The sequence below is a fragment of the Rana temporaria genome, chromosome 12, assembly GCF_905171775.1.
Source record: "Rana temporaria chromosome 12, aRanTem1.1, whole genome shotgun sequence".
NCBI lineage: Eukaryota > Metazoa > Chordata > Amphibia > Anura > Ranidae > Rana > Rana temporaria.
Genome location: NC_053500.1, coordinates 58,781,765 through 58,805,676, shown reverse-complemented (window position 1 = coordinate 58,805,676; position 23,912 = coordinate 58,781,765). Strand labels below are relative to the sequence as shown.

General features: G+C 42.6%; 1 protein-coding gene across 2 annotated transcripts in view; it reads right to left on the bottom strand.

Annotated features, from left to right (window-relative positions):
- TBC1D16 (TBC1 domain family member 16) overlaps positions 1-23,912 on the bottom strand; it is a 305,823-nt gene that overhangs the window by 53,729 nt on the left and 228,182 nt on the right. For both annotated transcript variants that reach the window (XM_040330437.1, XM_040330436.1), the window contains exons 7-8: positions 23,479-23,627; positions 23,162-23,296 (exon numbers count right to left, since the gene is read on the bottom strand). In XM_040330437.1, coding sequence (XP_040186371.1) covers positions 23,162-23,296; positions 23,479-23,627 — 284 coding nt within the window. The remainder of the gene's footprint in view (positions 1-23,161; positions 23,297-23,478; positions 23,628-23,912) is intronic.

Below are 23,912 nucleotides of genomic sequence, written 5' to 3'. Positions count from 1 at the left end.
AGAGGGGCTGTTAGGAAAAGTATAGTTCTTTTTAATTATGTTCCTCATGTATCAACAGACCATTCAAAAGGAGTGAATACCTGTAAAGAAAAGAAAACCCCTGTTAGACTTACCGGTAACTGTATTTCCTGGAACCTTCCAGGACAGCTACTTGAGAGATGATTGGCTCCGCCCTCTACAGGAAACACAAATCAGATACAATTTAAAAGGCCCCTCCTTTTCCTCTGACCCTCAGTTGTTAGAAAATCAGGTAAACCTCCACCAAAAGTGCACTCGGCAGAGGAAAACAAACAAACACAGAAACTCATATAAAAAACACCACCACCAGGTAAACAAGGTCGACCAGCGAAAAAACAGAATAGGGTGGGAATATAGACGCTGTCCTGGAAGGTTCCTGGAAATACCGATACGGGTAAGTCTAACGGGGGTTTTCCCCTCTCACCTTCCAGGACAGCTACTTGAGAGGATAAGCAAGATTCTATAACTTAGGGAGGGACGACAGCCTGAAGCACTTTCCTACCAAAAGAGAGGTCCTGGCTGGAAAGCATCTGCACTCTATGTTTGACAAATGCATTAAGGAGGACCAGACGGCAGCTTTAGAAATTTCTTCCCATTATGCCCCGCTCTTTCTGCCCACGACGTGGCCATGGATCTCGTTGAATGAGCCCTAATTCTAGAAGGAGGGGTGCGACCTGATGCTTTGTACGCTTCACAAATAGCTCCTCTAATCCACCTAGAAACATAACTTTTAGATGCTTTGGACCCCTTCTTGGGGCCACTGAACACCACCAACAGTTGGAAGGAACGCCTGAAACCACTGGATTTTTCTAGATAAAGCAGAAGACATCTCTTCATGTCTAAGACTAAACCTTTCCTCCTCCGCATTCTTGGGAGAGGTACAGAAACTAGGAAGGACTACCTCCTGGGACCTATGAAAATTCGAAGATACTTTGGGCAAATAGAAGGGATCAGGCCTAATCACTAACCTGTCTGCTAGAATCCTCAGGAAGGGGTCTTTACAGGAAAGAAACTGTAGAGTAGAAATCCTTCTCCCTGACGTAATAGCCAAAAGGAAGGAAATCCTCAATGAAATACATTTCAGGGAAGCCCCATGCAAAGGCTCAAAAGGAGCCCTTGTAAGAGCATTTAATACCAATGATAGATCCCAGGGAGGAACGTGTTTGACGACCTTGGGAGCATGTCTAGATCTAGCTGAAAGGAACCTCCTGACTAAAGAATCTTCCGCTAGTCTCCTTTCTGCAAACAATGATAGGGCAGTAACCTTAGCTCTAAGGGTGCTGACAAGAGTCATTTATCTACTCCCCTCGGCAAAAAATTCAATATACAGAGAGTGGAGAAAGAATCTAAACCGGATTTCCTTTGCCAGGAAATAAACGTTTTCCGAAATTTTCCAATAGATTCTTCTTGTGACTAACTTACGGCTGTCCACGATAGTTTGAATAACCCTCTCTGAACATCCCATCAACTTTAGGATGCACCACTCGGCCTCCAGGCCGTCAAATTCAAGGTCTGAGGGTTTGGATGCAACACCGGTCCCTGATGGGGCAGATCCTTCCGATCTGGTAGGGGCCATGGAGGATCTACAGAAAGGGCCTTCAGAGAGGAAAACCAACTCCTCCTGGGCCACCAGGGGGCAATCAGAACCATTTCTACCCGGTCCTGAATAATTTTACGAACCACTAGAGGCAATAGGGGAAAAGGAGGGAAGGCGTAGGCCAGAGTGAAATCCCATGGGAAAGAGAGCATCCATCCCTAAGGACTCCATTTCTCTCTCTCCAGTGAAAAGAACACCGGCAGTTTTCTGTTGAGACTGGAGGCAAAAAGCTCCACTGTGGGCAAACCTCATCTTAGCACAACCTCCCGGAACATGCCCTGATGAAGTTCCCAACCGCTGGAACTGATGCTCACCCTGCTCAGATAGTCCGCCATGCATTCTCTGACCCCTTGATGTAGACTACCCTGACTGAAGGGACATTGATCTCTGCCCAGGACAGAATCTGCTGTGTTAACGTTAGAAGCGACTTCAAGCGAGTGCCCCCTTGCTTGTTCAGGTGAGCCACAGTTGTGGCATTGTCTGAGAAAATGAATAGGTCTTTTGAATAGACCCTCTCTTTCAGAGACATAAGAGCTTTCCCCACAGCTAGTAGCTCCCTGAAATTTGAGAAGTGGCCTGCCTCCTCTGGCAACCAGGCTCCCAATCTTGAGAGTGAGCTCCCCAGCCCCACAGACTGGCGTCTGTGGTCATTTTTACCGAAGCATGTTGTGCCCAGTTCTTCACTCCCTGCAGGTGTACCCACTGCTCCCACCAGGAGAGATTGAGAAAATCCTCTCTTGGCAGCTACACCAGCTGATCTAGAGAATCCTTCACGTGATCCCAATGGAGTAAAAAAAAAACACCTGAAGGGGTCTGGAGTGAAATTGGGCCCAATGCACCCCTGAGATGGCTGCAGTCATCAACCCTAATAACTGCATGATCTGCCGAAGGAAGGTCTGCGGGAGCAGCTTGAAGGCCTGCATGGAGAGAAGAATTTTCAAAATGTTCTCTTCGGGAAGAAAAATCTTTTGGACAACAGAGTCTATAAGATAACCTAGGAAATATGCTCTGGGAGGGCACCAGGCAAGACTTCCGCCGATTTATTTTCCACCCCAATTTCTGAAAAGTCCGTAAAACCAACGGCAGATCCTGAATAAGGGACTCTGTCTCGAACAAAGATCAAAAAATCATCTAGATATGGGACGATCTATACACTCTGTATCCGAAAAAAAAGGCCACGATTTCGGCCATGATTTTTGTAAAAATTCTGGGTGCTGCCGAGAGACCAAAAGGAAGGGCATTGAACTGCCAATGACTTGGCCCATTTTCCATGAGAATAGCAAATCTGAGGAACTTTCGGTGACTCTGGCAGATTGGTACATGAAATAAGTGTCCTAGAGATCCAGGGTTATCATGAAGACCCCTGACAATAACAGATTTCCTACAGAATAAATATTTTCCATCCGGAAACTATAAATTTGTTCAGGACACTTAAATTGATGACCATACAAAATCCGCCGGAAGATTTCTTGACCAGAAAGACGTGGGATTAAATTCCCGGAATTTTTGAATCTCCAGAACAGAAGAAATAACTCCCTCCATTTCCCACACAGAAATTAGATTAATCATGGCCTACCTTCTCTCTTGCTCTCTAAACTAGTCTCCGTCCGGATTAGATTAGACCGGACGGAGATTCATTACTTGGAACCAAACCGGCTGATGTGCTTCCACTATAATTGCATGTGAGTGTGCAACCTATGGATCTTCCACTAGAGGGCAGCAATTACATCTCTGCTTCATTGCTTCAATCGAAGAGCGGCGTCTCAGACGTGTGACGTCATCACGATCGGACGGAACAAGCGGCTGTCCTTCCAGACCTCATTGTGCTGTGTCCCCGATTGGTGGATTTGTCGGATGATCCCGTCCTTTCTCCCCACGGTGACACTCCGGGTACGAGGATTGCCTGAAGACAGGCTCCTGCTGAGATTTGTACGGCCATCTCCTCACCACCGCCACCCTACCATCTGCCCTGAAGGTACTGTTATTGCTATTTCTGATGGTATGTTCATTGAACCCGTGAGGTTTTAACCCCGTGTACTTGATGGTAGCTGCCTGTGGAATTTACATCTGGTTTATACAGCTTATATAGCTTTGTATATATTTTTATACAGACTTTTTATCATATTTCTGGAGTTCATCTTTAATAAATGAATTTTCTTCCAAAACATTTTATCTGAAACTTTTGTCTTCTCCCAAAAATGCTGGGTTTATTATGAACTGTAGATGATCATGAGCGCGGTCTTTTGGTGTATTTACTGGAGATTTTTGGATGGAGCTGAAGGAGCAAAGAGAGTCCTCCTTTTTGCTTGTTTTTGTTAAAAGACTACTTCTTTGCCTGTTGGTTTTAAAATTAACCTTGTTTTGGAAGACGCAAGAAGGCCTCTTATTCTGGGGTTTATACCTTCGGGAAGAAGGGAACTGTTTACTCTTCTCAGAGGAACGAGCTAGGATCTCCACTAAGGAGGAACCGAATATGAGCTTGCCTTCAAAGGGTATGCCACAGAACTTATTCTTGGAGGTAAGGTCACCCTCCCAAGACTTAAGTCAGATAGCCTGCCTAGCTGAATTAATGAGAGCAGAAGACCTGGCTACAGCTTTTACGGAATCTGCTGCTGCATCAGCTAAAAAGGCCACTAACTTAGCAATGAGTGGAAGAGATTCCCTAATCTCCTCTTTGGGGGTGTCGAATGAAAGAAGATCATCCAGACGCTGAACTCATACGTCTAAATTCCTAGCCACACAGGTGGATGCAACCGCTGGACCCAAAGAAAAAGCTGAAGCATCCCAGGCCTTACAAAGCAACAAGTTGGCCTTTCTGCCCATTTGATCCTTAAGGACCCCAGAGTCCTTAAAGGAAAGATTTGACCTCTTGGACACCTGTGACATAGGGGCATCTGATCTAGGACACTTAAAGAAAACCTCCTTGAATTCAGACTGAAAAGGAAACCTTCTTTTGTGCCCTCTAGACTGGAAACAACCTTTTTTCAGGCTCTTTCCACTCAGAAAGAATCATGTCCTTAAGTGACTGGTGTACCGGAAAAGTTCTCGACTTCCACCCCTGTAGACCCCTATACATTCTATCCTTTACAGATTGGACTTGTAGTGCCATCTCAATCTGCTCCGAGGTATATATTGATTCTAATAGTTCATCAATATCTTCAACTGGAAAAACATACTTGGAGCTCCCCGTATCTTCCTCTGATGCAGATTCCTCATCAGATGACAAACTCGGATTCTCACCTTCTTCTAGATCAGAAGCATGGCAAGAACTAATGGTCTCAGACACTAACAGAGGAAGGGATCTAGCCGAGGCTGAAGGCTCTTGAGCTATGAATCTAGATGAGGAAAGCCCTAGTCCAGCTACCCTGTTATTAAGGGACCAAAAGGAGGCCACCACCTCTTTCAAAGAAGGCATTAACTCTTTAAAAGAGGATGTCTCTGAACTAGCTCTGGATGGAATACAATCCTCACAAAATAGCTTCTTAGAACTATCAGAAAGCCTGGCTCTACAGTTCTCACATTTCTTCTTCACCGGTTTGGCCTAGAGAAAAAGCAGAAACAAGAACCGTAGACAAAAAAGGTCCATACAAAAAAAGTCCCCTGCTGTAGAAGCTATCCACAGACAAACACAAGGGCTCAGTGTATGTATTACAAGTTCGCTGTCCAAAAAAATGAAAAACGATTGCATACCTTTCTGTCTTCTGAACCAGGCACTTCCTGGTTTGCCTCCCGTAGGAGTGGGCGTGTCACTTCGGCTGCAATCGCTGCAGTGATTCCTGGGATTACTTAGCTATGTCTCCTGGGAGCACAGCGTGACGCTGCCCAGGAGACGATTTTCTAGCCCAGCAGAAGAACTCTCGCGTGATTTTACACGTCACATGACCATTACATCATTCACCGCATCCAGGAAGAATTTGCTTGTGGGCTTCAGAGTGACGGAAGACGGAATTATTTTTATAAAGTCTCTTTTGCGGCAGAAAGACACTGCGGGGGCCTATGAAATAAAGACACGTGAGTACCCCATTAACTATGTGAAGAGCGGCAGATGGATATAAAAAAAAAAAACGTATTCCCGCGGAACCCCCGCTTTAAGGTCTAACATGACATGAACATGACATGAACATATCAGCTTGCAGCTGCAATGATGGTGGGCTGACTACTATGTGTAGAATATGATTAAAGCTATAAATTCCACCTTAATTTATGGACATTAGAAGATGGCATTAAAGCTTACTCTGGGCTCAGTCCCATGGCAACTGAACACCTCTCTTTCTCCATTAATGCTGCACTGTTTTTTTTATACTTCTCTTTTTCTGAAGTCTTCAGGCTGGCCATGCAACATGCTGTGTCCTTTTCAGTCTTCTGCCAGTGGCAGTAGGTCCCTCAGATGCCATCATGACAACACTGCTCTCTGCATCAGTATACTGTTAATGAAAGATGCACTGGCGATGCCACCTCAGGGTGTCTGCCCATAACACACTGCCTTAAAGCGGAGGTCCGGCTTTAAAAAAAATAAAAAATAAAAGTTAGCAGCTGCAAACACCGTAGCTGTTGACTTTTATTAAGGACACTTACCTGTCCAGGGTGTTCGCGATGTCGGCAGCCGAAGCCTAGCAATCGCTCGTATCTTAGCTGCCCCACCGCCATCCTTGATGAGGGAATCAGGAAGTGAAGCGTTGCGGCTTCACTGCCCGATTCCCTACTGCGCATGCACGAGCTGCACGGCGCTCTGTGAATGGGCGGAGAAGAAAGAAGATCTGCCTAGTAACAGCCACTTCTGGTAAGTATAAAATATATATATATATATATATATATATATATATATATATATATATATATATATATATTGTGAGGGGTTAGCTCGGTAGCGGGGTGTGTGACCCCTTGGATGGGTTCACCACACACTGAATTTATACAGACTGGCAGTCGAAGCCGGTTGAAAACAACGTTTTTGGTTTATTTTTCCATCTTGCTGGAAAACAATTGCAAGCATCCAAACAGCATAAACAAAATCAAACATAAAATAAATCCTAGCCACTCTGGGCATCTACCTTCCACACAGGAACCTATCTATGAAGTCTAACACAGCCTACTGCTGGGTAGACAGTGCTGGTCATACAGCACAAACAATAGTCTTTTGATATTTATAACACAGGACAAAGTCAATGGTCTCCTCACCTCATCAGGAGACTTTCTGGCACTGCTCTCCTACTCACACAGCCTTAGGAGTGATGCAGCCAATTAGTGGTTATCCTCTGGGCTACTTTATAGAGGCCTTTAATTGCCTCACTCTGAACAGCTGGAGTCTTCCAACGGCCCTTAGCCTTCCTGGCTATTTCTGGCAGCCGACGCCTAATAATGATTGGTGTATTGTCTAACAAGGCAGAAATGTATGTCCCGACTGTGACAACACCCACAGATTTACCTGACTTCCTGTCACAATATATATATATATATATATATATATATATATATATATATATATATATATATATATACACACACACACATAGTATATATTTTTCATTTGTAACCTTTTTGCCTATTTTTTTTTTTTTAGGGTGGACCTCCGCTTTAACAGTATTGTCCATAGATGGATTTAAAAGCGGCCAGTTCAACAGAAATCGGCTGATTTTCGATATCCCTGCTTGACAGAAGTTGATCATTTTAAAACTCATAGAAAAGGATCAACTCATGCAGGGCGGCATGTGGTTGCCATCATCCCTTAATTGCTAAACAATTGAAAAAACCTCAGAAAAGGAGTTGGGATTTTAAAGGCAACAAATAGTCAACTCAAAAATTTACAAAAAATATACAAATTTATTACAAAATATAAATATTACAAAATTGATAGAACAAATTGGATGAAAAATATACAATTAAAATGAATGAGAAATGTGACATGGATACTGTTCGTCATGGAATACCATCACCAAGATATTGATGGCAAATTAGGGCGGATAAACCAACGCATTTCAAATGAAAACATTCTTCTTGAAGATATTTAACAGTAACCTTATCTCCCTAGATCAGGTGGGATTCATACCTGGCAGGGAAGCAAGGGACAATACTACGAAAGCAATTCTTGTTCAGAATTGGCTTCAGGACACTAAATCACCAGGTTTCTTATTATCCCTCGACGCAGAGAAAGCCTTCGAAAGAATAGCCTGGGATTACATGCACGAAGCGTTAAAAGCGTTACAAGAAAAATTACTTCAATTTATTAAATTTTTGTATTCATCCCCTACAGCCAGAGTTAAGATTAATGGCGGATTGTCGGAGGCTTTCTCTGTGTCGAATGGCACGAGACAGGGGTGTCCACTGTCACCTATAATTTTTGTACTAATATTGGAACCATTTTTGTGTAAACTAAGAGCGAATAAGGACATTAAAGGTATTGCTATTGACGATAAGATATATAAACTAGCAGCTTTTGCTGACGACATCCTTTTGTTTTTGTCTAACCCTATCATTACGATCCCCAATTTACTGAAAGACCTTTCCATGTTCCACAACATTTCTAATATGAAAATTAATTTTGCCAAGTCTGTAGCCCTGAATATTTCTTTACCCGTTTCTACTGTCTCACTTTGCAAGCAAAACTTCCCTTTTAGCTGGGAAGAAGAATACTTAACATACCTAGGTATTAAATTAACACCTAATGTGAAAGATTTGTATAACAAAAACTTTATACCCCTATTTAATACCGTCAAAAATGATCTACTCAAATGGGGTTCAAATTTCTTCTCGTGGTTCGGGAGAGCGGACATTATAAAAATGAACGTTCGCCCAAGGTTTTTGTATCTGTTGCAGACGATACCAGTCAGGGTTCCGTGCGCTTCTTTCAAAAACTTTAGACGAATGTGTCTGAAATTTATATGGAACACAAGGCAACCTAGAATAAAGTGGGATAAACTCATCATCCCTAAACTGTTGGGTGGAATAGGATTACCTGATTTGCAAAAATATTATTGGGCTTTTCATTTGACCCGTATTTCGGATTGGCATTTACATGATCGCATTAAAGACAGGGTTAATCTAGAGAATTGCTCGCAAACACGCCATATACCTTTGACACACCTACCATGGATTCATCCCAGTAAAATCCCTCGAAAGATCAACTCTCACCCTATCACTGGTAATACATTACATATTTTTAAATCCCTTTGCAAAAAATATGATATTTCTTCTGTATATGGTCCCATGACCCCTTTAATCTTCAACCCAGAAATACATTTGGAAATGTATGATACTATACTTGCTGATCCACATTTAACAGACTTATTGAGAGTCAACACGCTTTTCAAACAAGGTACCATTATCTCTTATGACACATTCATCACTGACCACCCGGATACTAACATGTCCCGGCCTGACTATGAAATAATTACAAGTTTCGTGACTAAACCCAATTCATGTTATAATTGGCACAGGCCAAAAACCCCATTTGAAAACATATGTCTTAAGAAATCTCCTCAAAAACATTTCATTTCGACGTTACACGCTATATTTTTTTCAGATTTTGATTTAAAATCAGACAACACAAATCTAAAATGGGAAAAAGAACTAAATATTTCCCTTTCAAAAGAACAATGGGAAACTGTCTTCCGCAGATTACACAAGGGTTCCTTAAATGTGCTAACCCAAGAAAACGGATACAAATTGTACTCGAGGTGGTACAGGACCCCCCATATTGTTAGTAAATTTAATCCAACTGTATCCCCTTTGTGCTGGCGCTGTAAGTCTGATGAGGGAACATTACTCCATATATGGTGGGAATGTAGAGACATTAGACCCTTCTGGGATAAGATCCACGACCTAATATATAAAATCACGACTTTTGCTCCAGACCGTTCTGCTCAACAATACTTACTACATCATTCGTCCTTACCAAATTCAGTTTACAAGGATTCAATAATCATACATTTCATTAATGCTGCTAAACTCTGTATCCCTGCTAAATGGTTACAACCCTCGCCCCCCTCTATCTCTGATTGGCTACGGAAAGTCCAACACATAGCAAATATGGAAGATTTGATCCATCAATCTTCTGACGCCTCAAAAAAGTTCTACGGGAAATGGGCATGCTGGTTGCAATTTACGAAATCTAGGGAATTTGAAATTTCATTAGACAACTGATGTTATATCATTAATTTATCCATCTCTTTCTAATTAATTGATCTCTTAAGTTAAATTGAGACGTTTAGATATAATGTTCTACTTATGCTTGGATTTTTTTTTTTTTTTTTTATAGTCATTGCTCTTCTTATCTTTTACTAAGGCACCAATTGTTACCATCCCCCTGCTCTCCAATCCCCTTTTATTTAGTTTTCCACTAACCACACTATTTGTTGTTTAAGATCCTATTAGGATTTTAATTATCCTATATGTATAAATTGATTATTCACTCGTTGTTCAATATGACTTTGTATTTGAATGCGATTATACGAATTGTTGTATTGCAATGTATTTATATTTTACAAAACCTAATAAAAAGATTAAAAAAAAAAAAAGATATTTAACAGTATCACATTTCTCCTTTAAAAACCTGTGCCAAGAAATAAGGGTATGTGTCTCCAAATGTCTCAAGATGCAGGTGCTTCCCCTTTGTATGGAGCGCTAAAAGGAACTTCTCATCCCTACAACCCATAGGGGGACGGAATCAATACATTTAATGAATGGCGTTAAAGATCCTCACCATATCACACAAGAAGGATAGAGAGAGAACTCCCATATGTCTGAAACTTTCGAGTTTGCAGTCAAAAATAACCCATTTAGCCACAGGTGCATTCACTGTAGCACACAGGGATGCCTCCACTGTCTCCAGGGAATGGAGAAGGACAACAGTGGAGGAATACTGCAGTAACCAAACGAACAATGACCCAACTCCACCCACAACATCACACAATGGTTCCTAATGAGCCCCAATACACATCTTTTAGTAGCCATTCTGACTCCGGCTCTGACCTAATTTACATGAGCTAATTAACTACAGCTGATAATTCAGACACCTGAACTTTAGGTTGTCTGTTAACTCACAATACACATTTATCATCAATAGACCTCAATTACCACAGTAAGCTTTACCACAGTAAGCTTTATAGTTTTTTTGGTCAACATTTTCGGTCTTTTTTTATTTCTTTAGCAAAAAATAAATACCACCAAAAGAAAGCTCTATTTGTGAGAACAAAATGATAAAAATTCTGTTTGGGTAAAGTGTAGAATAACCGCTCAATTGTCATTTAAACAGTGACAGCGCTGAAAGCTGAAAATTGGCCTTGGCAGGAAGGGGGTGTATGTGCCTGGTATTGAAGGGTTTAAAAAAATAGGATTTTTATAACAGCTTACCTGTAAAATCCTTTTCTTGGAGTAGTAATTACTATGTGGGTTATAGAGTCTACCTTCAGGTGATGGACACTGGCACGCACTTGAGGCAGGAAGTTCCCTCCCCTATATAACCCCTCCCATACCTCAGTTTTGTAGCAAAGCAATAAGTGTCCCAATATCCCCATCAAGAGGAACGGGAGCTCTGTGTCCCGTGATGTACTCCAAGAAAAGGATTTTACAGGTAAGCTGTTATAAAAATCCTATTTTCTTTATCGTACATCACGGGACACAGAGAAGAGTAGAATCTTCAGAGTCAGAGCCATCTGACTGACCCTCTGCCTGATCCCCTGAGGGTAAATCAACCTCTTCCGGGGATAGTTGTTCCGTCAAAAGGAACTCTGCAGGGGGAGAGGGAGACCTGGTGCGTTTATCTCTTGAAAGAGAAGATGCAATTAAAGTCGCCAATCTTTTCTCCAGTCCACCCATGGCTGAGGCCAGAGCCTCCTCTGTTACAAACACTGGAGCAGGCGGGGCAAGGGCAGCTGAGGCACCTAATAGCCTCGATGGATCACCCTGGGCCACCTCTAATTTATCAGGAGAGAAAATAGCCACAGGAGCATGCCCGAGATCCTCTGAGCCTGATGGCGAACCCTTTGTCTTTTTTGCATTTTTAGTCCCTGAGCCCTTTGCCATAGTAAAGCCGAGGTACTCACAGCCAGGAATTGCATCCACTTGCGGACCTATAGACCAGCACTGACGCTGCTATTTGATGGTCAGCGAGATGCAGAGCACACAATGCGCAGCATTAAGAAAATGCCACTGTCAATTTATGCACAAAAAAACTCTGTGTCCACCGTCAGCCAGGATGGGTGAGGTAGACTGAGCTTTATGGTCTAGGTGCAAGTCACCTGACCTGCTCTGTCCTGCAATTTAAGGCTCAGAGAGCAGCTGAATCAAATCCTTGTGCGCGCCTATTACAAGGCCGTGCGCATGCCCAGCAGCGCGCGCCTATTCCGAGGCTGCACGCGTGCACACACGCTGCCGCGCGTGTCTCGGAGCGCCTAAAAGTAGGCTATTGCGCGTGCCTATGACTATTGCGCGCGCGTGCACGTGACGCGCCCGTGCACGAGGTTGCTGTCAGCCGAAGCCACCATGTGAGGACCAAAAACAAACACTTCCATAGCCAAAGTTTTGGAGGAACCTTCCCCAGGAACCAACTACCAGCAGGTGGAGGCTAAATTACACACTCCGGCAAGTACTCATTATAGATAATCCTCACAATCACTGCTACACCAGGACAAATGAAAGGAGAGAGAGAGAAGGCACAGACAGGCAAACTTTAGGCAAACTAGCATAATGGCTCAAAAGAATGAACAATTTCAGAACCAAGTTCTGAAAGACCCTTTACTTACCTTATCCAACGCTGCAGGACTCTGCAAAAAATACAGGCAGTCCAATCTTCGCCAATCACGGAGAGCTGAGTCTGCAGACCTTCAGGGACCGGGGTCCATGGACAGGAACACCAAACTGAGCATTTGCAGCTTGCCCCCAAAGGCTCTGTACTATTCAGAGATGGTTTGGGGACTGTGGAAGAAGAGCAGGATCAAACAGCCTTTTCACACAATGCAGATGATTAACCCCTTAGGTTCCACAGTGAGTATAACAATCATGTTTTTTGGTTTTACTGTTGGGGGTTTAGTAACACTTTAACAACTGTTAAGGGAAACTATTAAGGTTTTGTGTCAATTTTACTTCAGTCAATAAAGTTTTTACATTTTTAAACTGTTCTTTTAAATCATTTTGCTATATCATTTTTTTTTCCAAACATACATGTAATACATAAAGTATTCCCAGAGCACTATGGGCTAGCTAAAGAAATATGTAAAACATTGGCTGTCTGCTTTGAGGTTCTGTTATCCATCTAATATCAGAGGAATCGTGTGGAATCAACAGCCGTTTGTCAATAGAAGGATTAAATAAAAACTGTAAATATAGTAAGAAGAAGCCTAAAACTCCACTTGTTGGCTCAAAAGACGAATGTGGTCTACTTCTATTTTATTTTTTGTTTCCATCCTTAAAAAAAAAAAAAAAAAAAAAAAAAAAAAATATGTAACAAACCCTTTATACTTTCACTTAAATCCTAATTGAATTTTCAGTTTTAATCTGATAAATTATACTATAGGTGCAAAAAAAATGTGTTCAGGGTCTAAAGGCCTATACACACGATCCAAAAAGCATATGAAAAAATTTGTACGACGAGCTGACGATTTTCGAATACTGAATATGGTGCTTTTGACAGCCAATTTCGCTTTTTCGTCAGACAAAAGCTGGATGTACAGACTATAAAATTTTACGGATGTGAACTCCGATTTTCATTTCATTAGTACGGTTTTCATACAAAATAAATCATAAGAGCAAAAATACGCATGCTCAGAAACAAAAGAATAAATACAAAACTATTCAACACATTACCTCACTTGTGACATTGTATTCTGTCGTACGAAAATGTTCGCACTGTGAGTAACCTCTTCACTTTCCACATGAGACTAGCATGCCACAAAAAAATTAATGTTAAGTCGTCCAAAAATCTAAGAGTGTGTACGAGGCTTTACAGTTAATTTTCTTTCTTTAAAAAGAAGCCTTAGTCGAAAAAAAAGACTGTCCCCTTCCTGCATGATGCAGAGAAGAATTCTTGCTCTCCATACAGTGTACAGCCATGGCCAAAAGTTTTGAGAATGACACAAATACTAATTTTCACAAAGTCTGCTTCCTCAGTTTTTGAGATGGGCAATTGCATTTACTCCAGAATGTTATGAAGAGTGATCAGACGAATTGCAATTAATTGCAAAGTTCCACTTTGCCATGAAAATTAACTTAATCCCATAAAAAAAAATTCCACTGCATTTGTGAAAAAGGCTTCAGGGTGCCCAAGAAAGTCCAGCAAGCGCCAGGACCGTCTCCTAAGGAGGATTCAGCTGCGGGATCAGAGTGCCACCAGTGCAGAGCTTGCTCAGGAATGGCAGCAGGCAGGTGTGAGCGCATCTGCACGCACAGTGAGGCGAAGACTTTTGGAAGATGGCCTGGTGTTAAGAAAGGCAGCAAAGAAGCCACTTCTCTCCAAAAAAAACATCAGGGACAGATTGGTCTTCTGCAGAAAATATGGTGAATGGACTGCTGAGGACTGGGGGCAAAGTCATATTCTCTGATGAAGCCGCTTTCCGATTGTTTGGGGCATCAGGAAAAAGGCTTGTCCGGAGAAGAAAAGGTGAGCGCTACCATCAGTCCTGTGTCATGCCAACAGTAAAGCATCCTGAGACCATTCATGTGTGGGGTTGCTTCTCATCCAAGGGAGTGGGCTCACTCACAATTTTGCCCAAAAACACAACCATGAATAAAGAATGGAGCACCGTGCAATAAGGAAAAAGTGATAACTAAGTGGCTCGGGGACCAAAACGTTGACATTTTGGGTCCATGGCCTGGAAACTCCCCAGATCTTAATCCCATTGAGAACTTGTGGTCAATCCTCAAGAGGCGGGTGGACAAACAAAAACCCACTAATTCTGACAAACTCCAAGAAGTGATTATGAAAGAATGGTTTGCTATCAGTCAGGAATTGGCCCAGAAGTTGATTGAGAGCATGCCTAGTCGAATTGCAGAGGTCCTGAAAAAGAAGGGCCAACACTGCAAATACTGACTCTCTGCATAAATGTCATGTAATTGTCGATAAAAGCCTTTGAAACGTATGAAGTGCGTGTAATTATATTTCACTACATCACAGAAACAACTGAAACAAAGATCTAAAAGCAGTTTAGCAGCAAACTGTGTGAAAACTAATATTTGTGTCATTCTGAAAACTTTTGGCCACAACTGTATATACATCAAAATTCAAATAAAAAAAAAATGTTTTACATCCCCAGATTAATTCCCATTTCTCAGCAACGATAACAAGAATGCAATGATATTTTATAGTGATTGCAAACCTGTAACACTGTTGCCTTGTTGTTAATTTGTGCCCTCACCAACCCACCTTGATCCTATTTTAAAATCACAACTAAAAGGCAAAACTATTTTTTTCAGTTTTTCATAGAGCGGAGAGGTATTAGAATGCGTGTCCATATTGCTGACTGTGCCCCCGTTAAGGAGATTCACCCTCTCCAATTGTTCTGTTTACCATTATCATTGAAAGTGAAAGCAAAATATCCCAAATTTTGGGATGTCCCCAGGAAAGTAATAGAAGGGAAATCTACCAATGGGAACAGTGGTTCTGGTGACCTGGGGAACCTCAAGTAATTACCTTAATTTGCAGGGAGTTGCTCTCACTGCCTGTTTGGCTATGGGACACAGAAAGGAAGGGAAATCTCCACAATGGGACACCAGATTTTTTTTTTTTTTTACCATCGGTTATAACCCTCTTTCTAAAAAGAAAAAAACAAGTTTTGCCTATAGTTATACTTTAACCACTTCAGCTCCAGAAGGTTTTACCCCTTTTCTGACCAGGCCTTTTTTTGTGATATGGCACTGCATTGCTTTAACTGACATTGCACGGTTGTGCAACGATTTACTCAAGTAAAATGTATGTCATTTTTTCCCCAAGAATAGAGCTTTCTTTTGGTGGTATTTGATCAGTTTTTGTGTTTTGCGCTATAAACAAAAAAAGACCAACAATTTTGAAAAAAGGCAAAACAATATTTCTTACTTTCTGCTATAAAACATATCCAATAAAATCGAATTTCTTCATCAATTTAGGCCAATTTGTATTCTGCAACATATTTTTGGTAAAAAAAAAAAATCCCAAAAAGCGGGGGTGGGCAACTACATGGCAATGAGGTTTAATGTAGAAAAAAGTTAAATAATGCATTTGGGTGACAATATAAATGCAATCTACTCACTAGGGGGAGAACCTCTGGAGGAATCTAGGATGGAAAAGGACCTGTGGGTCCTAGTAGATGATAGGTTCAGCAATGGCATGTAATGCCAAGCTGCTGTTAACAAAGCAAACAGAATATTGGCATGCATTAAAAAAGGGATCAACTCCAGAGCTAAAGCTCCCATTGTACAAGACTCTGGTCCGGCTGCATCTAGAGTATGCTGTCCAGTTCTGGGCACCAGATGTTAGGAAGGATGTACTGGAAATGGAGTACAAAGAACCGAGCTAATAAAGGGTCTGGAGGATATTAGTTATGAAGAAAGGTTGCGAGCACTTAACTTATTCTTTCTGGAGAAGAGACGCTTGAGAGGGGATATGGTTTCATTTTACAAATACTGTACCATACTGGTGACTCCACAATAGGAAATTTAACAAGAAGGGAGTTTAACAAGACACGTGGCCACTCATTACATTTAGAAGAGAGGTTTAACCATAAACTACATAGAGGGTTCTTTACTGTAAGAGCGGCCAGGATGTGAAGTTCCCTTACACAGGCGGTGGTCTCAGCGGGGGGCATTGATAGTTTCAAAAAACTATTAGATAAGCACCTGAATGACCACAACATACAGGAGAATACAAGGTAATACTGACATATAGTCACACACACATGTTGGACTTGGGACCTTTTTTAACCTCACTTATAGCGTCTACAAACTAAGGGAGATATATATATATATATTTTTTTTTTTACTAGTAATGATCAACGATTTTTAGCAGGACTGCGGCATTGCAGTGGACAAATCTGACACTAAGTGACACTTTTTGGGAGCCAGTGACACCAATACAGTGATCAGTGCTAAAAAAAAATGCACTTTCATTGTATAAATGACACTGGCAGAGAAAGGAATGACATCAGGTGCAAAGGGTTAAGTATGCTCCTAGGGAGTGATTTCTAACTATGTGGGGGATGGACTGACTGGAGGAAGAGACAGCTGTGTTCCTGATTAGCATGAACACAAGATCTCTCTCTCTCTCCCTCTCTAACAGAACAGCTGTTCCCCCTGTTTACCATAGGCAGACCACAGTTCTGCCTCTTCTACAAAAGATCGGCGGGTCCCATCGGCCGTCGCGGCCACCGGCCCCGCTGAGTCCAATTACAGCCGGAGCATAGCTCCCGCTGCATGGGCGCGCGCCCCAAAACCGATGCGAGGAATCACATACAGGTACGTGATTTTGCACTTAAAGCCAAATTCCACCCACTTTTGAGAGCTGGTCTTAAACTAAAGACAATTTTTTTAAAGTACCTATTTGGAAGTACTAAGTGCACTTCCGTTCCACCCGCACAGTGGCGCAGGACGTCATGTCCTCTTGTGCGGCGAGCCCCCCCCTCGCTGTTTTCTGGGACCTGTGTGTCCCAGAAAACAACCTGGCCATTCACAAAGTGCTGCGTGACTCGTGCATGCGCAGTAGGAAATCAGCAGTGAAGCGGCAAGGCTCCACTGACGGTTTCCCTTAGTTAGAATGGCGGCGCCTGCACCAGATGCGATGAACAGATCGGCGACATTGCGGGCTTGCTGGACAGGTAAGTGTCCTTATTAAAAGTCAGCAGCTACAGCGTTTGTAGCTGCTGACTTAAAAAAAAAAATAGTTTGTGGCTGGAACGCCGCTTTAAGGGTCGCCCTGCCGCAGTATATGTACGTGGGTGGTCCCTTAAGTGGTTAAAGTAAAACTTTGGTCAGAAAATGAAGTCCTGCTAGATCACTTCAAGCTCACCCCTTTTGCAGATATAGCTTAGTAAACAAAATAAGTGCCTATACTGTTTACAATCCAGTAATATACAGGCTTATTCTGCTCTGCACATGCTCCGTTGCTCTCTATTCTCCAGGAGGTACAGTGCCGTCAGGAAAGGACAAACTCTGCTGCCAGGGAGAAACAAAAGAGTTAAATAATTTAATAATTTCAGATTTTCTTGATATTTACTAATTTCTCTGGCAGTGGCAGAACTTCAGCACTGTAAAGCTTCTGTTGGCCTTCCTCTCTAACTGAGCCAAGACATACATTCAAAGCTGGAAATACACACATTTTAATCACAGAAAGTAACATTGTTTTTGAGACCAAGGAGTGCCTTGGGCCAGCTTCAGCAAATTGGCAGTCTCCAGCAAGACGAAATGGGGGCAATGCTAGAGGCAATTTATAGCACACACTCATTTTGGTTGCATAATGTATGTTCTTTTGTTTTAAAACATTAATTGTTTTAAAACTGTAAGAGCCCATTCACACAGGTCCGACTTTGGATCCGACTTCAGGTCGCCCCTAGTCGCCTCAAGTCACGCTGCATGAAGAAATCAATGTAAGTGAATGGAGCTGTCTTAATGCACTAACTACTGCAGTCGCTCCGACTTGAAAAAAGGTTCCTGTACTACTTTTGGTGGGATGTCCAGTTCCTGGTAATATCACTATTGTGCCATATTTGTGTTCCATGGTATATCTAATGCCTTGGGAATTATTTTGTATCCTTTTCCTGAGTGATACCTTTTAACAATGAGATTTCTCTGATACTTTGGAAGCTCTCTGAGGACCATGGCTTTTTCTGTAGGATGTGACTAAGAAAATGTCAGGAAAGACCTACTAAAACAGCTGAACTTTATTTGGGGTTAATCAGAGGCACTTTAAAAATGATGGCAGGTGTGTACAGACTCCTATTTAACATGACTTTGAATGTGATTGCTTAATTCTGAACACTGCTACATCCCCAGTTATAAGAGGGTGTGCACTTTTTTTTGTTTTTTATTTTTACTTCCCCCGCTTAAAGATTTCAGTTTATTTTTTTATTGGGTTGTACAGTTTATAGGTCACATTAAAGGTGGAAAAAGTTCTGAAATTTTCTTTGCATCACAGAAACCTGACATTTTACCAGGGGTGTGTAGACTTTTTATATGCACTGTATGGCCCGGATTCACAAAGCACTTGCGCCATCGTATCTCCAGATACGCCGCGTAAGTGCACATATGTGCCGTCGTATCTATGCGCTGGACCCACAACCCAAGATACGCCTAAAAACAGGCTTCATCCCACCGACGTAACTGGTGTACGCCGGCGTAGAGTGGGCACATATTTACGCTGGACGCATTTGGCGCTCCCATTGATTTCCTATTCAAATGAGGGAGATAAAGCGATTCACGAACGTACGTGCGCCCGACGCAGTGCGCGTAAAGTCATACGTCTGGCGTAAAGTTATGCCCCATAAAGGAGGAGGTGTAACTCAGCAGCAGACATGCAAAGGTCTGCACCAGGGAACACAAGCCGGCGTATTTTACGTTGGACGTGAATATGACTAGGCATAGGTTACATTCACGCCATAGGCAGTGAGCCGGCGTATCTTAGGCAGTTGTTCCGACGGGATTGTGAGCATGCGCACTGGGATGTGTCCACGGGACAGCGCATGCGCCGTTCGTTATACGTATCTGTCTGGCGCTCGGCCCATCATTTGCATGCGGTCACGCCTCATTTGCATGGCTCACGCCCACTTCCACCTACGCCGGCTTACGCCTAGGAAACCCAGCACAGTTTTGGGAGGAAGTTCTTTCTGAACTTCATGCTTGCCTCTCTGCGCTGCGTCGGCGTAGCGTACAGGAGATACGCTACGGTGGCATGAATGTGCGCCGCTGTCTGTGAATCCGGGCCTATGTATGCAACCCAACACAAGATTGTACACTTTCTTAAAAATGTTAGTTTTTTTTATTTGGTATTGTTTGTATAAACGTGTTTACACTAAGTAAACGCATGCAAGCCCAAAAAACATTTTACAGTGTCTCTTTACTGGACTTTTATACGTTGTATCTTCCCAAAGAAAAGTATCCCACTCTTCATGCCTGATTCATGTCATCAGTTTTCGGCAGCACCTATATTCGCGAGTAAAGCCTCGTGTACACGGACAAGAATCTCGTCATGAAAAAAACGTTGTTTTTCCTGACGAGATTCTTGGCAAGAATCTCTTGCCGTCCGAGTGTACACACACATTTCAAAAGAACCGCAGGTTCTTTTGAAAGGCAAAAACCTCGGTGACGTCATTGTGTACGACGAGCAAGCGCTCGTCACATTCAATGCTGTCGCCACCATCTTGCTTCACCTACCAATGCCGTGGAAGCTACATCGCATGCGTCAAAGTCATTTCGAGCATGCGCGGGTTTCCACGGCAACAGGTAAGTATACAGACGCTCGGGTTTCTCGTTGGGAAACAGGCCGACAAGAATCTCAACGAGAAAATAGAGAGCAGGATCTCTATTTTTGTCGTCGAGATTCTGGGCAGATTTCCAGACAAGAAACCTGAAAGCCTCGTACACCCGCTCAGTTTGCTCGGCAAGAAAGCTCTACCAGCAGTTTTCTTGCTGGTTCTTGCAGAGAAAACCCAGCTTTTGTACGAGGCTTAACTATTTTCAAGAATGAAGCACACAAAAGGGCAAACTTAAAAACAAAATATCTGATGAGTACCTTGAGAATACATTGAATTTCTACTACATCCATCGAACCAGATATTGATGTTAGTTTGTCAAAAACAGTGTCAATTATCACACTAGTTTTATGTTGCCCTCTTTTACTTTTATAATAAAAATTATATATTAAAAAAAATTAAGTTTTATTACTCAGATCGGCGCACACTCCATATCGGCGATTGCTAACTTGTGATCTTCCCGACTTTTTCTGCTAATCAGCTATCTTTATTGTTGGCGTATTTTATGTTTGGCCCAAGACAATTCTTCTTTCAATGAAGGTCAAAAGGTTGGAAACCCCTGATCTATACAGTATTCTACTATATAAAATAAAGGTTTTGCGAGAAGCAAAATTGTATATGTATGTTATAAAAATGTAACCTTTAAAAGTGTTTGTTATCCTAAAAAAATAAAAATGGATCATGTTCCCTTAAAGCATGTTATACAGCACAGTGCTTGTGCTGTGTAATTTGCCCCCCCCCCCCCCCGGTATCAACTGAAATATCTAGCTGATCCTGCCTGGTTCTGCCCTCCCCTCTGTAAACTGACCATGGTTTATCGTGGCTGCTGAACCTTGACACCGTGGTCAGTTTACATGTCTCTGTCATTAGCTGCCATCTGCAGCTCTCCTGTGTCTCCCTCTGTCCTCTTCTCCCCTGCCTGCCGGTCAGCTCTGTCCACTCCACGATGCTCCCATCCTACTTCTTTCATAATACAACAAGCTTGTAACAATCCCCTCTGCTATAGTAAATATTGTCCCCAGTGGATTTGTTTTCTTTTAAAAACTGCAGCTGTGTACCTGATTTCAGAGCGCCGATCGGCACTCACGTGACCGGCCATCCCTCTCCTGGCTGACATCAGCGGGGATTTCTCAGCTCTGCCCACTCGATGGGCGCTCTTAAAACTAACATAGCAGAGGGGATTGTTGCATGGCTTAACAACCTCTTTAACCCAAAGATTTTATTGTTTATGCTTTTTTTATATAAAAATACAGAAAAAAAGAAAAAAACATGTTGCCCATAGCTACCGGAATTTTTTAAGAAAAAACATAAAATCTGATTTGTTGGTATACTTGAATATCAAAGGTGTAAGGCTATGATTACACTTGCATTTGGGGGGGGGGGGGGCAGTAAAAACATGGTTACGCCATGTTTTTTAACACTCTCCAACAAGCTGCACAAGCAGCAGATTAAGGTGTACACATGCTGCAGCTGAGATGCTTTGCATTGCGGTGCTGCAAAAATGATTCCCCCATTCCACTTGATGGGCAAAAGCTTGTGCAACATGACCCATTGCACATGGTTGTGTCACAATGAAGTCAAGTTTTAGGGGTTAAAACAGGCAGTCAAGGAGGTGACATGATGCCTCCACATCACCTGTCCAATGTCCTCTGAAAAACAATCCACTTTACATAAGCTTTTCTCTCTGAAAAGCAATCTGAACGAGCCCCAACAATGAACTTCTCTTATTGCTCCATTAAAAATTGAAAGTATTTTGTTATATCTATTCAAAAGAATACCTGTTCTCTGCTGACTTTTATTGGTCACATTGTTCTCAGCTATCTCTGAGGACTACAGAATGACCTCACTCTATGTTATAAAGAATAGAAGAGGGGTTCTGTAGTCATATCTTGTTCATGTTGCCCTGCTATAGAAGGGTGAGTAAGTGTTATCATGCTAGGACAGGAGTGTAATACTGGAGGAATCACCAGGTGAAAATAAAGGAAATGATTGCAGTCTTCACATCTTAGTCCCCGGTCCAGTGGCAGTTCGTCCATAGAGGGCGCCGGAGCGCCGCCCCCTCTGTCTCTTAGATTCATAGATGGCCGGATGATGAGCGCCGGCCACCTGAATAACGGCAGCTGGTTGGCTGTGTGGAAGTGCCTATCAGAGCCAGCGGCTGTAGTCGGCTTCCGAATGCTTATCCTTGGATAAGACCGACAGGCGTCTCAGCCAATCAGGTTCACCGGTTCTGGTTACCGGAAACCTGATTGGCTGAAGCGTCATCGAGGGCAAGAGAAGACATCGAGGGACGTGGAAGGAGGATGGCTGACCCCCAGAAAGGCAAGTGCCGGGCGGGGGAGGGGCATTTTACAGGGCACAGTGGCGACAATGGGCACAGTGGCGACAATTAAAGGGCACAGTGGCGACAATTAAAGGGCACAGTGGCGACAATTGATGGGCACAGTGGCTGTGTTTGATGGCATGGCACAGTGGCTGCGTTTGATGGCATGGTTCAGTGGTGACAATTGATGGCACAGTGGCTTCGTTTGATGGCATGGCACAGTGACTGCATTTGATGGCATGGCACAGTGGTGACAATTGATGGCACAGTGGCTGCATTTGATGGCATGGCACAGTGGCTGCGTTTGATGGCATGGCACAGTGGTGACAATTGATGGCACAGTGGCTGCATTTGATGGGGCACAGTGAGGCTGCAATTGTTTTTTTTCCCATTTGCGCCCCCCCCAAAAAATATTGAGCACCAGCCGCCACTGCCCCGGTCACATAAACTTCGACATTGAAATCGTGCTACGTCACTTGAAGTAGCACGATTTAAAAGTAGTACTACTTCAGGTGCTACTTGAGAAGACATCTCTTCATGAAGTGACAGATGTCTTCCAAGTCATACCTAAACTTGTAAAAAGTAGTGCAAGAACTACTCTCCGAACAGTGCGACTCCATTGGAGTTGGAATCGCACCAATTTGACAGCTTTCATTGCAGACAATAGGGTGCGACTTGTAATGCGATTTTAAGCCATCACCTGGAGCCAAGGGCTGGTAAGCTGCAATATATTACATTTTGCAATATCTTTAGCTTTACTCTAATGTAACATTTTCTCAGAACGGGAAGAATTCCAACCTCATAGCCTCTACATTGGGATTGTCCTCTCCTCTGAAGAACTGGTTACTCCGGTCTGTCCTCACAACATCTTTATCCACTGTAAACTGAACCTTTCTCCAGAAATCTTTCTGAGCATCAGGGCTCATGGAGACTCTGTATATTAATCAAAGAAAAAAAAAAAAAAAGGAGGTAATACAAATCTAATAGGGATTTTTTTACAATGCAAATAGGAAAACACTGACCAGGATTTTTAAAATGTTTTATCTAAACAGTTAATAGATTATAATTGAGTAATGCATGCTTGATTGTGTTCTCAGAATATCAGAGTGGTTTACCTTTTATTCTGGATCTGGGCATATTCCTCTCTTCTCTGAACCCGCAGAGATTCACGCTCCTCACTAGTGGACTCCCAGTTGTAGTATCCAAGAAGGAATGGCCACACTTCTCCCCTCAAGGATGTCTCAATGCCACCAAAAAATATTGCCTGCAACAAAAAGGAAAAGTACGATTACTCACTTGTGTCAGATTACGCTAATGGCATTTAAAGCGATACTAAACTCAGGTTTTGTTGCAGTGATCTGACTTCCTGTTAGAGGGTAGCTAGGTTTGTTCTCTATTGTCCCACTGTATGTAGAAGAGTAGCCCCCCTCACTTGCTTGCTCCTGAGATGGACTATGGACCTCGAAGTGTGCATAGAGCAGTGGACATGACCACAACGAACATGAGTGAAAAAAAAGAAGGTTCAGCAGCTCACGGAGCATGTTACAAG